The sequence below is a fragment of the Gigantopelta aegis genome, chromosome 14 (assembly GCF_016097555.1).
Source record: "Gigantopelta aegis isolate Gae_Host chromosome 14, Gae_host_genome, whole genome shotgun sequence".
Classification (NCBI taxonomy): domain Eukaryota; kingdom Metazoa; phylum Mollusca; class Gastropoda; order Neomphalida; family Peltospiridae; genus Gigantopelta; species Gigantopelta aegis.
In genome coordinates, this window is record NC_054712.1 from 47,022,372 (window position 1) to 47,035,607 (window position 13,236).

The 13,236-nt window shown below is 35.7% G+C and overlaps 1 protein-coding gene across 3 annotated transcripts in view; it reads left to right on the forward strand.

Moving 5' to 3' along the window:
• Positions 1-11,817, forward strand: part of LOC121388230 (tubulin beta chain-like) — a 32,012-nt gene extending 20,195 nt beyond the window's left edge. For 2 of the 3 annotated variants that reach the window (XM_041519497.1, XM_041519498.1), the window contains 2 exons: positions 3,960-4,315; positions 7,506-11,817. In XM_041519497.1, coding sequence (XP_041375431.1) covers positions 3,960-4,315; positions 7,506-8,333 — 1,184 coding nt within the window. In that variant the 3' untranslated portion in view covers positions 8,334-11,817. Of the gene's footprint in view, positions 1-3,288; positions 3,307-3,959; positions 4,316-7,505 lie in introns of those variants that run through there. The other variant, XM_041519499.1, reaches the window with a different exon arrangement.
• The last annotated feature ends 1,419 nt before the right edge of the window (positions 11,818-13,236 follow it).

Below are 13,236 nucleotides of genomic sequence, written 5' to 3' on the forward strand. Positions count from 1 at the left end.
GTTACCATATTATAACATCATATACAAATGTGAAATACAAGCTGAAATGCACTTTTAAAAAAGGTGTGTGTGTTTGCTATGAACGGATATCGTCAAACGTATATGCTTGATTCGTCGCCTGTGCCGCCATAGCTCGGCAAAGCACAAACGACAGCCTGTTGTCAGTTTCAGTTAACACGTGCATTTGCCAATTTCAAATAGTAGGGTTCGTCTCAAATAATCAAAAGCAATCTTGCGCTGTACGAAGAACGTTTGGTTGAGGATACGGTACAAGAGTCTTTAGTTAAAACCGGTTTGATCTTGACAACGTATTATCGACAGTCGTACCTTCCTATTTCAGAATTGATATTTTATAAAGTGTTAGTAGAACTTTCAAAGTCTAGTTTGTATACTAGTAACACATTAATCATGTATATATTTTTAAACTAAAATATACTAAAATAGACAATGAATGTTTTCACTTCTTAATTTTACGTGTTAAAATCGACAAATTCAAATAAATATTATTTTGTTTGGAAAGGGTAAAGTTTGGGTGTGGGGGGGGGGGGGGGTGTTTAACGACATCAAAGATAAAGCATATTAATTTAATAATCATCCGACCCCATAGAACCGTAAATAAAATGCTGTTGGATGTCTAACATTTGGTAATTTTGACATATAATCTTAGAGAGGAATCGGGTGCATGTGCAGGGGGAGGGTACTGGAGGTCGAAACCCTTACTTGCCCAAGCTTAAAAAAAATTGAAATGTATTTTTTGGGGGAGCATGGTCCCATATAAACTTCACTCAACACAATCTATGACCCCAACCCCGCTGAAATCCCTGCACACGCGCCTTGGAAACCTGCTACATTTTTTTTTAGCAAGGGATCGTTTATATGTACCATCCCACAGATAGGATATCACATACCATGGTCTTTTTGTATACCCGCCGATGGGGATTGATCCTAGACTGACCGCGCATTTCCAAAAAACACCTTTTTAGGTCTAAGTAATGAAAAAAAATAACATATAGTCTTGAAAAATGTTACGTAAATCGAACACAGTACCCTCTTCCTCTACCCCTAGAGCATTACATAATTAGTAACACCCCCTTACATGTAACGCATATGCCAATTTCACGGCAAATCCCCCACTCACCAACCCCTGGAAAGGCGTTGTACCATACCTCTATGGATATAAATATGTTTTGGAGATATGAGACGACCCCTCAATCAAGACAGTTAAATTTGTTAAAAAATTGCGAAATCTCACGTGATCTCTTATTGTGATAAGCCAATGAAAACCGAGCTCGGTACGAGCCTGTCAGAAGTGTCCCACTTTCAAAATACTGGCTTTGTTTTTGACCTGGATAAGCCAGCGTAGTGAAACCAATGCGGAGTGTGGCATCATATATGCACCAAACGTAATTGGATTTTCTGTTCTATATGCTTAAATAATAAAAATATTCCAGGGAATGTAGTTTTAAATGGGAAAATGGGATTTTGTAATGATGTAAAAATATCATCCTTTAAAGGAAGGGACAATTAAGACATTTGGCCTGGTATGCATATTCAAGGATATATAATAAACATTATTGCTTAATGTCAACAAATATAATCGTATAGTTAATTAATAAAATGGTTAAATGTGACGGCTATTATATATAACGGGCGCAGCCATTTTGTACCATCCCAGTGAATACGCCCTCTGACGAGCTGGTGGTTACGTAATACATGTCACGTCAGGAATTAGTCTTTGAACTGAAGAAACAAAACATACCTGATTTTTGCAAATGCATCGCAATGTTCTGTAATAATATCCATCCCAGTAACACAGCAACGTGTATATGTGGTTTATTTTTCAATACAAAATTGTCAGTGTTGAAATATCTGTATTATGTTTTGTACATAAATTAACCCACGTACCAAACTGAAATAATAGTTACAGATACAACAAAAACAAAAGAGTGTTTCTTTGGTTAATTGGTCTTTTCTTTCCATGGCCTGTACCTGTGGTTCCTGATTGGCAGGTGTATATTTAGACAGTCCCCAAACACTGTCTAGACACACTAAAAAGACGTGCCTCTTTTATTAAGATCACAGGGTATTTTGTGTGATAACCTCAAACCCTTGATTAAGTAGACTTTCCCATTTAAAATCACAAAATTGACCAATTATGTCGTCCCAAAGAAAAGAAAATTATCACTTGGGTATTGTGAGTGGTCGTATTTGCTGAAACGAACCCTACCAATAGGCCTAATAATATGCATTTTTTCTTTGGAGTTTTAAAAAAAGAAAAATACTATAACTCCATTTCGTTCTATTGATGCAAAATGAAATATATTTAGTTAAATAATTTATTATACTATCAAGTCATTTATGTTGTTTTACAAGTCAGGTTGATGAAAGCGAAAAGACTTGTCATAAATTATAGCATTTTTTACACTGTGCATAGAGGAGATGGACGGAGCTGATATCACTTCACCCCAAGCTATACCACCGGACATCACAAAAACAAAACAAAATGGCTGCCCCCAGTTAACAGGAATAATCATGTTTTTTATTAACTCTAAAATTACGCGTTTTTCATTTGTTAAAGTGTCAGTATGTGTTGGTGGTCCGGGTATGCATCTTTCCAACACATAAGACTCTTGTTTGAGTTGACCCTCCCTTTAAGCTATGTATAAAGGATTTAGTAGCATTTATTAATGAAGTGTATTGCAAAAAATTCGTAGGTATCTGATATTTTATTGTGAAATCTGCGTATTTTAGGAAGTCTCCTTGTTCATTCAATAGATCACCTTTAAATATGATACCAGTTTTAAGATATTTTTTATATAAAAATGGTTTTTTATCTATACATATTTTACTGTTGTACCAAATATTAATACCTAAAATGTCATCTATATTACGTGGTTGTTGTTTTTGTTGTATCTGTAACCAGCTGTGTAATGTATCTCTCCAAAATTTGTTTAGTATTCGTTCAAGTTTAAAAGTAATGAGATAGTCACCATGTATAATTAAATCGAGTATAGATATACCTGTAATAGATTTAAAGAGATTAGTCCACTTTGGGTTATTAATAATCATTCGTCGAATCCATGCATTTTTAAGTGCTATAATGTAATTAGTTACATTTATCATTTTAATTACGCCATCTTTATAGTTTTGAGTTATTAACCTGTGTGCTAACTGTTCAGTACCATTGTGCTAAATAAATTTAAAGAATAATGTATTTAAATATTTGATTAGTGTTTACTATACAGAGGCACAGGGTAGGTATACAGTAACATTAAAGAATTAATGTTTCCTATACAGAGGCCCAGGGTTGGTATACAGTAACATTAGAGAATTAATGTTCATTATAGAGAGGCCCAGGATAGGTATTCACTAACTTTAGAGAAAGTATGTGAATTACACAGAGGCCCAAGGTGGTATGCACTATATTAAGGGAACTGATGTTTACTATACAGAGGCAGGAGCTCCCGCTTTTTCCTGTTATTTTTGCACAATACAGTCTTCTCTATGGAAACAAAAATTAAACTTCTGAACTCGAAAACACACTTAAAAAAACCCCTAAATGAGATGAACTGTCCCCTCGCCTCTATTAAGTATGGTGCTAAAATTTATCAATTGATTACATAAATACTACTATAGCTACACTACATCAGGGCTCGAATTGCCATGGATGAAACAGCCCACCAATGGCAATTTTGAGTCTAGCTATGGCATTTGTTTTTTAAAGTGACATTTGCAGCAAATAAACATGATTGAAAGGTTATGTTGCTGTATGTAGACATAATATTTCAAATGTGCAAATGTTAAATATTGTCAGATAATGTACACCACATGTATACATTTTGCCACTGTTGAGGAGCTTTTGTGTCGTCGATGACTCGGTGATGTTGTCTGCCTACAGCAATTTATAAGTCAACAACCCCAAATATGTAGTTTTATCCCATTATATGATGTATTTTCAGGTGGGAAGTATGTCCCTAGGGCTATCCTTGTTGACCTGGAACCTGGCACCATGGACGGGGTGAGATCTGGACCCTTTGGAAAATTATTCCGACCCGACAACTTCGTGTTTGGCCAGTCCGGCGCCGGAAACAACTGGGCTAAGGGTCACTACACAGAGGGCGCTGAGCTTGTGGATTCCATCATGGACGTGGTCCGGAAGGAGTCCGAGAGTTGCGACTGTCTCCAGGGTTTCCAGCTTGCGCACTCGCTCGGAGGTGGAACGGGATCGGGATTAGGAACGCTGCTCATCAGCAAAATAAGGGAGGAATACCCAGACAGAATCATGCAGACCTTTTCTGTTGTTCCATCGCCAAAGGTTAGTTTTATGAATTTTATGTGATTACGTCTCCAGGGATCACTATAGGATAGTTATTGTAAAAAAAAAAAAAAAAATCCTTTCTTAGTATAGGGCAGGGGCCCAACTCAAAATGGTCTCTTAGGCTCTGCTAGACAACAAAGCATCCTCTTTGCAAGTCTTTTAGCATTGCACTGCGAGATCACAAAGTTGTGAGAGTTTAGTGAATTAGGGCCCTGGCCTGTAGGAATGATATTTGGTGTGAAGGGCACAATCTTAGTGGATGGAGTACAGTCTGTAAGGGGGGGGGGGGGGGGGGGGGGGGGGGGGCACAAGCCATATTTTATCATTATTATTTACATAGACAAGGACAAAAAAACATTTCAGTCCTCATGGTGGTGGAGTACAGACCCATAGGTTCCTTAAAGTCTGTAGAGAGATACATGAATAACAATATAGGCTTTTGCCTGTTGGCCAATCTCAGTACTGCATCTTTTATGGTTAGTAAACATTGTTTTAATCAAAGGTTAGTTAAAGGGACAGACCCTTGTTTCAACCATTGAAAATTAACACTAAGTTTAGCTAATCTAGAAACCTGTAACACATTTGGATAAAGTTACAGTTGAGTGAAACATGAGTCTGTGACTTTGAAATAGTGAAATACCTTCTAAAAATAGACTAAAACTCGACTCCATTACTGTTACTTCTCAGAGGCACGTGCGTTTTTAAAAATATGAGAAATGCATTTTGTCATATTAAAAACACCAGGATGACCAAAACCACTTCGAATGTACAAAACTTGATAATCTAAACCATAAAATCTAAGTAAAGTATGACTTAGTTACCAAAAACAGCTATAATAGTCAGAAATATACCTTATTGTTTAAATTTTAAATTAAAAACTAGGGTATGTCCCTTTAAGATATGAATTTTTAATCCTTACATCACCACAGAGTAGCAGGATGGTTATTAAAATAACTCACAACTTTGGCTATTACCACTGACAAGTAGAGTTTCCATGTAGGACAAGTAATGATGGTAAGTAATATACTTACATGTACTGCCATTTGAATATACAGTAAACTCTCTATATGTCAAACTCTGTTTTCTCAAACGTCACGCTATCTCAAAGCAAGAAGTGGGTCCGAACCGTTTCTCTATATAAACATGTAAGAGTTTGTATGTTTATCTTAAACTTTGACATAAATATACACACGTTATGTCAAATAACTTATGTGGTCCCATATGACATATTTACTACGGTATATGTTTTGTATATTTTTGTCAAAGTTGAAAACGTATTTTCCATAAATTAAAATAATAATTATTTAATAAAATTATTTTGATAAATGCAGTAAACCAAGCCAAGTGCCTCCTTTTAATTTATTATGTTTGTGTTCGATCATTAGAGGCCAGTGGATTAACTTGTTGTTATTGCCAAGTATGCCTAATTAGTATTTATTTAATCCGGTCGCTTGAAAGTGGTGGCCTATGAAACCGTGGCAGTTATCAAAAGCGGGTAACAATAAAAGTGGGATTGGGTATATAAAGGTATTGGATTAGGTGTTCTTACTATGAGTGGTTTTAACTTGTTATTTTAAGTCCAAATTTTTAAATAAAAATATAAGAGTGTACACTTGTTATGCATTCATCTTGCAAAATGTCGGAGAACAAACGCTGCAAGCAATCCAGTGAAGGACCCAGTCTGAGCCCTGGGGTGGGTAGCTGGATCCAGTGCTTTAACTCTGACACGCAAGAGAAAGTTAACAGTACATTCTTTTGAGAAGAAACATGAGGCAATCAAGGCAAATATGAGTGACTGGGGAAAAAATGCTAGAAAATGTCCTAGAAGAGTTTGAACCAGATATTTTATCGAATCATGCCAGAACGCACACTGGAGTTCAAAGGTGTGAATTGTCTTGGTGGCAAAAAGAGCAAGGAACGATTAACAGCCCTCATTCGCAGTAACCAGACCAGAACCGATAAGTTGCTGCTACTGATAATTGGGAAGTCAAGTGTTTTAAACATGTGAAATTCTTGCCATGCGAGTATCGAAATAACACAACTGCCTGGATGACGTCGGCCATGTTTACTGATTGGTGTTTGGCTCTGGACAAAACATTGAAAAGACAAAAGAAAAAAATAGCACTGAAAGGTCATCCCCACGTGAAAGGTCTGCATTGTATTAAACAGATTTTTCTTCCACCAAACACTACTTCAAAGACCCAACCAATGGACGAAGGTGTGATTTATAATTTGAAAATCCACTATTGGTGTTAAATTTATGGCTCCATGAGAATTTAGATGTTTAGTTATCTCAAATGTAACAATATCTCAAACTAACCGGCTGGCACCAGCAAATTTGACATATCATCCCACTGGTCCATCCGTAGCAATGGGAGTTTGTTCATTTCTCTCATGAATGTAAAAATGACATCGTCAGGGAACGTCATACCTGACGACGTCATTTTGTATTGGTACTTTGTCTTACTGAGCATTATTCTTTTAACCAAAAACAATAATTCAAAATAAAAAATGAAGTATTGTCTGTTATTTTTTCATGTTCATCTGGGTATGAAACACCCTGATGAACATAAAAGAAATAACAGACAATCTTTAATTATTTTGTTTATTTTCTGTTTTTAAAAGTAGGCCTAAAACATTGTGAAAAAACTATAATCTGCTTACTATGTTGAGGTCTTGTTTTTATTTTATTAAAGGGACATTCCTGAGTTTGCTGGATTGTAAGATGTTTTCGACTAATAAAATATTGCTATGATTAAACTTACATATTAAATATCTTGTTTAGAATATCAGTATCAGTGTATATTCAATGTGTTTCTGGTCATCTTAATATTTGTAAGGAGCCCAAACTGGATTTTGTCTTCAAATAATTTCGTATGTACGAAAAAAAACGTTTTGGGAAAAAAATGAAATTTAACCTAGTACAAATATTAGACCGATCAGAAACACGTTTTATATACAGCCACTAATATTTTATGCAGAAAACTATATTTGATATGTAATTACAATCGTTAAAAAGTCTCTGTCCCTTTAAGATTCTAAAGGTGAGACAAAAAGAAAATCGAATCCCTGGAATGCTAGTTTTACCTTAATTTCTTTTTATGCATTCCTGAATCATGATACAAACTGACAAGTGGTGTTTCATTTTTACCAGTTACTTATATATTTTCTCATTTATATTTTTCAGGTATCGGACACAGTGGTTGAGCCATACAATGCTACCCTCTCAGTCCATCAGCTGGTTGAGAACACAGACGCGACATACTGTATCGACAACGAGGCTCTGTACGACATCTGCTTCCGTACCCTGAAACTGACTACCCCAACCTATGGTGACTTGAACCATCTAGTGTCTGTTACCATGTCCGGAATCACAACCTGTTTCAGATTTCCTGGTCAATTGAACGCTGATCTTCGCAAACTGGCGGTCAACATGGTTCCATTCCCACGTCTCCACTTCTTCATGCCAGGCTTTGCTCCACTCACCTCCCGTGGAAGCCAGCAGTACAGCGCCCTGACAGTCCCTGAGCTCACCCAGCAGATGTTTGATGCCAAGAACATGATGGCTGCCTGCGATCCACGTCACGGTCGATACCTCACTGTTGCCGCCATCTTCCGTGGCCGCATGTCCATGAAGGAGGTAGATGAGCAGATGTTGAACATACAGAACAAGAACAGCAGCTACTTCGTCGAATGGATCCCCAACAACGTGAAGACAGCTGTCTGCGACATTCCACCACGTGGACTCAAGATGTGTGCAACCTTCATCGGCAACAGCACCGCCATCCAGGAGCTCTTCAAGCGAATCTCCGAGCAGTTCACCGCCATGTTCAGGAGAAAGGCTTTCCTCCACTGGTACACTGGTGAGGGTATGGATGAGATGGAGTTCACTGAGGCAGAGTCCAACATGAATGACTTGGTCTCTGAGTACCAGCAATACCAGGAGGCTACTGCTGATGAGGGGGAGTATGAGGAGGACGAAGAGGAAGAAGGGGATGAACCAATTGCTCAGTGAATGGTCACTCAGTAAAGATTCACACAGTACACCAGTCAGTTTGCTTTTAAATCTTCATTGTATGCATGGACTATTTTTGTCTAACTATTTTCACATGTATGTTGTATCGTCAGTCCTAGCAATAGAGTAGTTGTCATAGGGAATAGCTTTATCATTGCCTGTTCCAGGTGAATAACATAGATGATCCCATAAACAATTGGTTTGCTGTATTCTGATTAAACTTTGGAAACTGAATAACTGTATTCATAAAACTAACCTTTGGTAATGGAATGACTCACTGGGGTTTGGTTTTTAAAGAAACGAAAAGAAGAAATAACACTGTGACAAAACAGAGGAAGAAAATTTAAAGAAATTAGGTTGATTGTGGTGATGTTAACACAAGTTAGTTCGCTTGTAACGAACAGTTTTGGTAATAAAGTTTGATTCCATTCAATTATCATCTGGACTGCAGCTCTTCTACACTTCAAGTAATGCAAATGATAATGTTTATATCTTTGGATATTTATAATCATGAATACCTTGGGAATCATATTTCTTATATACATCCTATGATGGACAGTATATTTGAAAGCTTGGAAGAAATTTTGCAGTCCAACTGACAAATATCACCCTCATTGGCTGCCTTGTTCAGTCATGATTTTCTTCTGTTTTGTAATTCCTTTCAACAATATTACAATACAAATGTCATGTAATTCATTTGAAAATACTGATCACAAACCTGTAACTGACCTCACACTGTTACAATAGTGGGCAGATTTACAGCAAACTCAACTTAATCGAGATCTGAAGGCTTTGTGCTTATAAAACACAAAATGTCTAGACAAAACCTAGCATCCACAAACTCTGGAGACCTTACAATCATGGAAATGTAATACAAACTATGCAGTAGTCACACTGAGCTAGAGTCTGAACTTTAAAATTTGGTAAGAAGTCAATGTTTTGCACTGCACTACATTTACTTTTTTGTTTCTGAAATTCATTAAAGCAACACGTACATGTAAGCATACTGGAATTTTAAGGTCAGATTGCATCATATGAACAGTGCTTGAATCAGGGCTTGACCTTAGCGGTAGCCCAGTCTGTTTTGGCTACCCATTAGTTGCTTGTGCTACCAGATGTCTAAACCCAGTAGTCCCCGGGCTACTAGATTTGTTTTGCACATCCAGTTACTCCACAATCGACAATTAACAACAAGAAATCTAAGAAAAAACCTCCTAAAACAACATGTTTAAATAAAAGTAAATGGTTCTGCTTTTTGTTTAATTTATTAAAATTGTGGGCTACCAATTTTTACTGAGGGCTACCAGATTTTATAACCTGGTAGTCCAGTTGGCTACCACTGAAAAACGTTAGGTCAAGACTTGAAACTGTATAAATCTGTTTACACTGGAGTAGAGTTGGGAATTTGATAAGAAGGGCCAAGGTCTTCCATTGCACAAAACTTACTTTTTATGACACTAAAACAACATGTAAGTATACTGGATTTCAATGTCAGATTTCAGCAAATTGGATGTTTTAATATTTAAAAACAAAATAATGGCCTAATAAAAGAATTTACCAAAATTCAACTTTCAATGCCAAAGGATCTGATCTTCATGTTTGATTCCTGAAATTTTTTGTATTTCTGTTACTTGTATTTTCTTTAATTATGTGTCTTTCGTAGAGGTTTTAGAACATATACAATGGTGCTGGTTCAATGCTATATGTTAGAGAAGGAATGTCTGTTTTTGTTTATAGTGTCTTATTGTTATTTACTGGTGGAGATGGAGACTCAGAACTTCAGTTAAAAACTAAGTTATATGTAATATGCATTTTTATTAGCCCATTAAAGTATGCAATTACTGTACTTGCCACAATGCATGCTCGTAAGTATTATTTTATGTCATGTCACTTTGGAGCTCATACTTACAGGTCAGGTAACTAGATTAACGTGCTCATGTACTACTGGGGTTTCGAACACACCTCATATTTACAGGGCTCACACTGGAACAAATTTTGGTTGAGCCAATTTTCAGATATTTAGAGTAGTTCCTTGAAAATTATTAAAATGTATGTTAATTTAAGGAAATTTGTATTAGCCAAAGACTAAATATTTTAGCCACTTTGTATAAAAATTAGCAATTGTCTAATTTGGCAATGGACAAGGTGTGCCCAGAATTTTTTGTTTTTTATTGTTACTATTGGTTGGGTTTGGAAATCAATAAGGAATTAAAAACCTAAACAGTTTCTAATAGTGTTTTTTTTTTAAATATATTATTATTACTATTGGTTGGATTTGGAAATCAATAAGAAATTAAAAACCAGAACACTTTCTGATAGTTTAAAAAAATTAAAATTAATATTACTATTGGTTGGGTTTGGAACTCGGTAAGGAATTAAAAATGTAAACATGTTCTAATAGGTGTTTTTTTTAATATATTATTATTACTCCATTCAGAGTGGACCATTACTGAACTATTCATTTCATTGACGGAAGCAATGTACCTACCAATCCTGATGAGGGAAGTTTAATTGTATTTTGGGACAGTGTGACATTAATTTGTAAACTACTACTAATAATAATAATAAGTTCATTTATATAGCGCTAAACTCCACACTAATGTATGCTCAAAGCACATTACATAATTAAAATGACATGGTTAAAACAATAATGTAGTAAAACAATTGGTAGGATAATACTAAAATAACAAATAAATATGAGTTATTATAAATGCTTAAGAGGGGAGATAAAAAGTCAGTCTGGATAATTAAAAGTACTGGATATACAAATGTGTTTTAAGAAATTTTTAAACTCTATAAGATTTGGGACATTTTTAAGTGTGTCTGGCAGTTCATTCCATTTCTTCACAAAACTTGCTACATTATAAACATATAAACTACAAATCATAAACAAAAAATATGAGTGAATGAATAGTGTAACAATGAGTTCTGGTTTAACAAAATACATGTATGTATGTTACAAATGTTTGGAATATATTCTTTTTTAAAAGTTCATAAAGAATGGATCTGTACCAACTCCCTGGGGCAAACAAAAAGACTATTTGTGTAGTTTGGGATGTGGGGAGTTGGGTAATTAAAGTCAATTTTATATATGTTTGAAACACCAGTAGGATATGGTGAAAATATATAATTTAGAAATTAAATCTGTTATAATTTTAAAAATAAATTTGTTTGCTACTTTATTTTATTGCCAAAAATTGTTACATGCAAATACTGTATTTGATTATTTTAATTTTTAATTTTTGCATACACATGTACATGTATTTTTATTTACATTTACAAACTTCCAAATTTTAACATATATTTAATGCTTTTAATTAATGCAGCTCATGGTACTGTGTAAATCTGTTTAATATTGTTATACATTGTTGATATCCAAGATGTATTACACTGCTTTATGTGTTGCCCTGATTTATTATTTAATAACATTATATATATAAAATATACAATGATGTATTAATAAATTATTATTTATGCATTAAAATAGTGTGTTTCTTTTTCTTTTTATTCCCTGTGATATATATCGTGTCTATTTGTGCTAACTGTTCCGTGTTGCTTAAGACAAATCAAGTCATCAGACCTTCAGAGAAAACAATCAAGGATATTGATTAATTGTTCCTCTAACTGGTAAGGGGAGCCATTTAAGATACTACCATATTGATAACTAATCATATAAATTCACATGCCAAGGGAAGCTAAAAAGCACTCTCCTTAAACTAGTCTTAGGGGAGTGATGGGAAGCCAGAGTTATAAGAAGGAAATGGTTTATTTAACGACACACTCAACACATTTTGTTTACGGTTACATGGCGTCCGACATATGGTTAAGGACCACACAGATTTTGAGAGAGGATTCCCACTGTCGCCACTTCATGGGCTACTCTTTTCGATTAGCAGCAAGGAATCTTTTATTTGCACCATTCCACAGACACGGTAGTACATACCAGACCGTTGACATACCAGTCGCGGTGCACTGGCTGGAACGAGAAATAGACCATGAGCCCACCAACGGGATCGATCCCAGACCGACCCGACATTTTACCACGGTTACGTCCCGGCCTGCCAGTGATGAACACAAGTGCATGAATTATTAAATAAACATTCCTTCATTTACTATCAGTCCGACAGTCGTTTTTGTAGAGACAGGCTGATTTTTTCCCCCCAATTAAATTAAAATGTCCAAATCTGAATAACACAATTTAACGTTTATTCATATTAGCATTACTGCCAAACGGCTAGCTATATAGGGTTGCAAACGAAGCAATGTCTTTTCACGAATTTTCGACGCCGTAATAACCGTAAATAAAACGTGTTGAGTGCGTCGTTAAATAAAACAATTTACTTTCCCGAATTGGAGGATTTGCTCCAGTCCTAGGGTCAGTTCGCCCCCCCCCCCCCCATCTCCTCGTAGCTCGTGTAGCCTAGTGGTAGATACGATGCTTGAACTGCAATTTCTCTCGAGATACAGACTTAATTCTCCATATTTAACTTGTTTCCCATTCCAAACAAAAGGGCTGTTCGAGCTACCTGTCGATACTGTGTCGCAATCTCAGTGCGTTGTTTATGTTTTTGTTAAACAGTTAACCGCATGGACGTACACAGAATTTATGCTTGTGAGTTCAGGTAAAGAGTACTGACATTGCCAGGGGATGGGCTTTTACTGTTTATGGCAACAAACTAAAAGAATCTTAGAATATATACATTTTGTTTCTTGTATTTTCACAAGTTTGTTTCTAAAATAGTTTTCCTGCTGAACAGTAAATAGGCCCAGTGCAAGGCGCGCGTTTGCAAGTGACATAGATGTAAGTAAATGGCAAAATATATAACCTTTCGGTAAGAAAATAAACAGCATGGTGTTGATTTAGTTTGAACAAATGCTTCAAATGTTTCCTTTTCTGTTTACT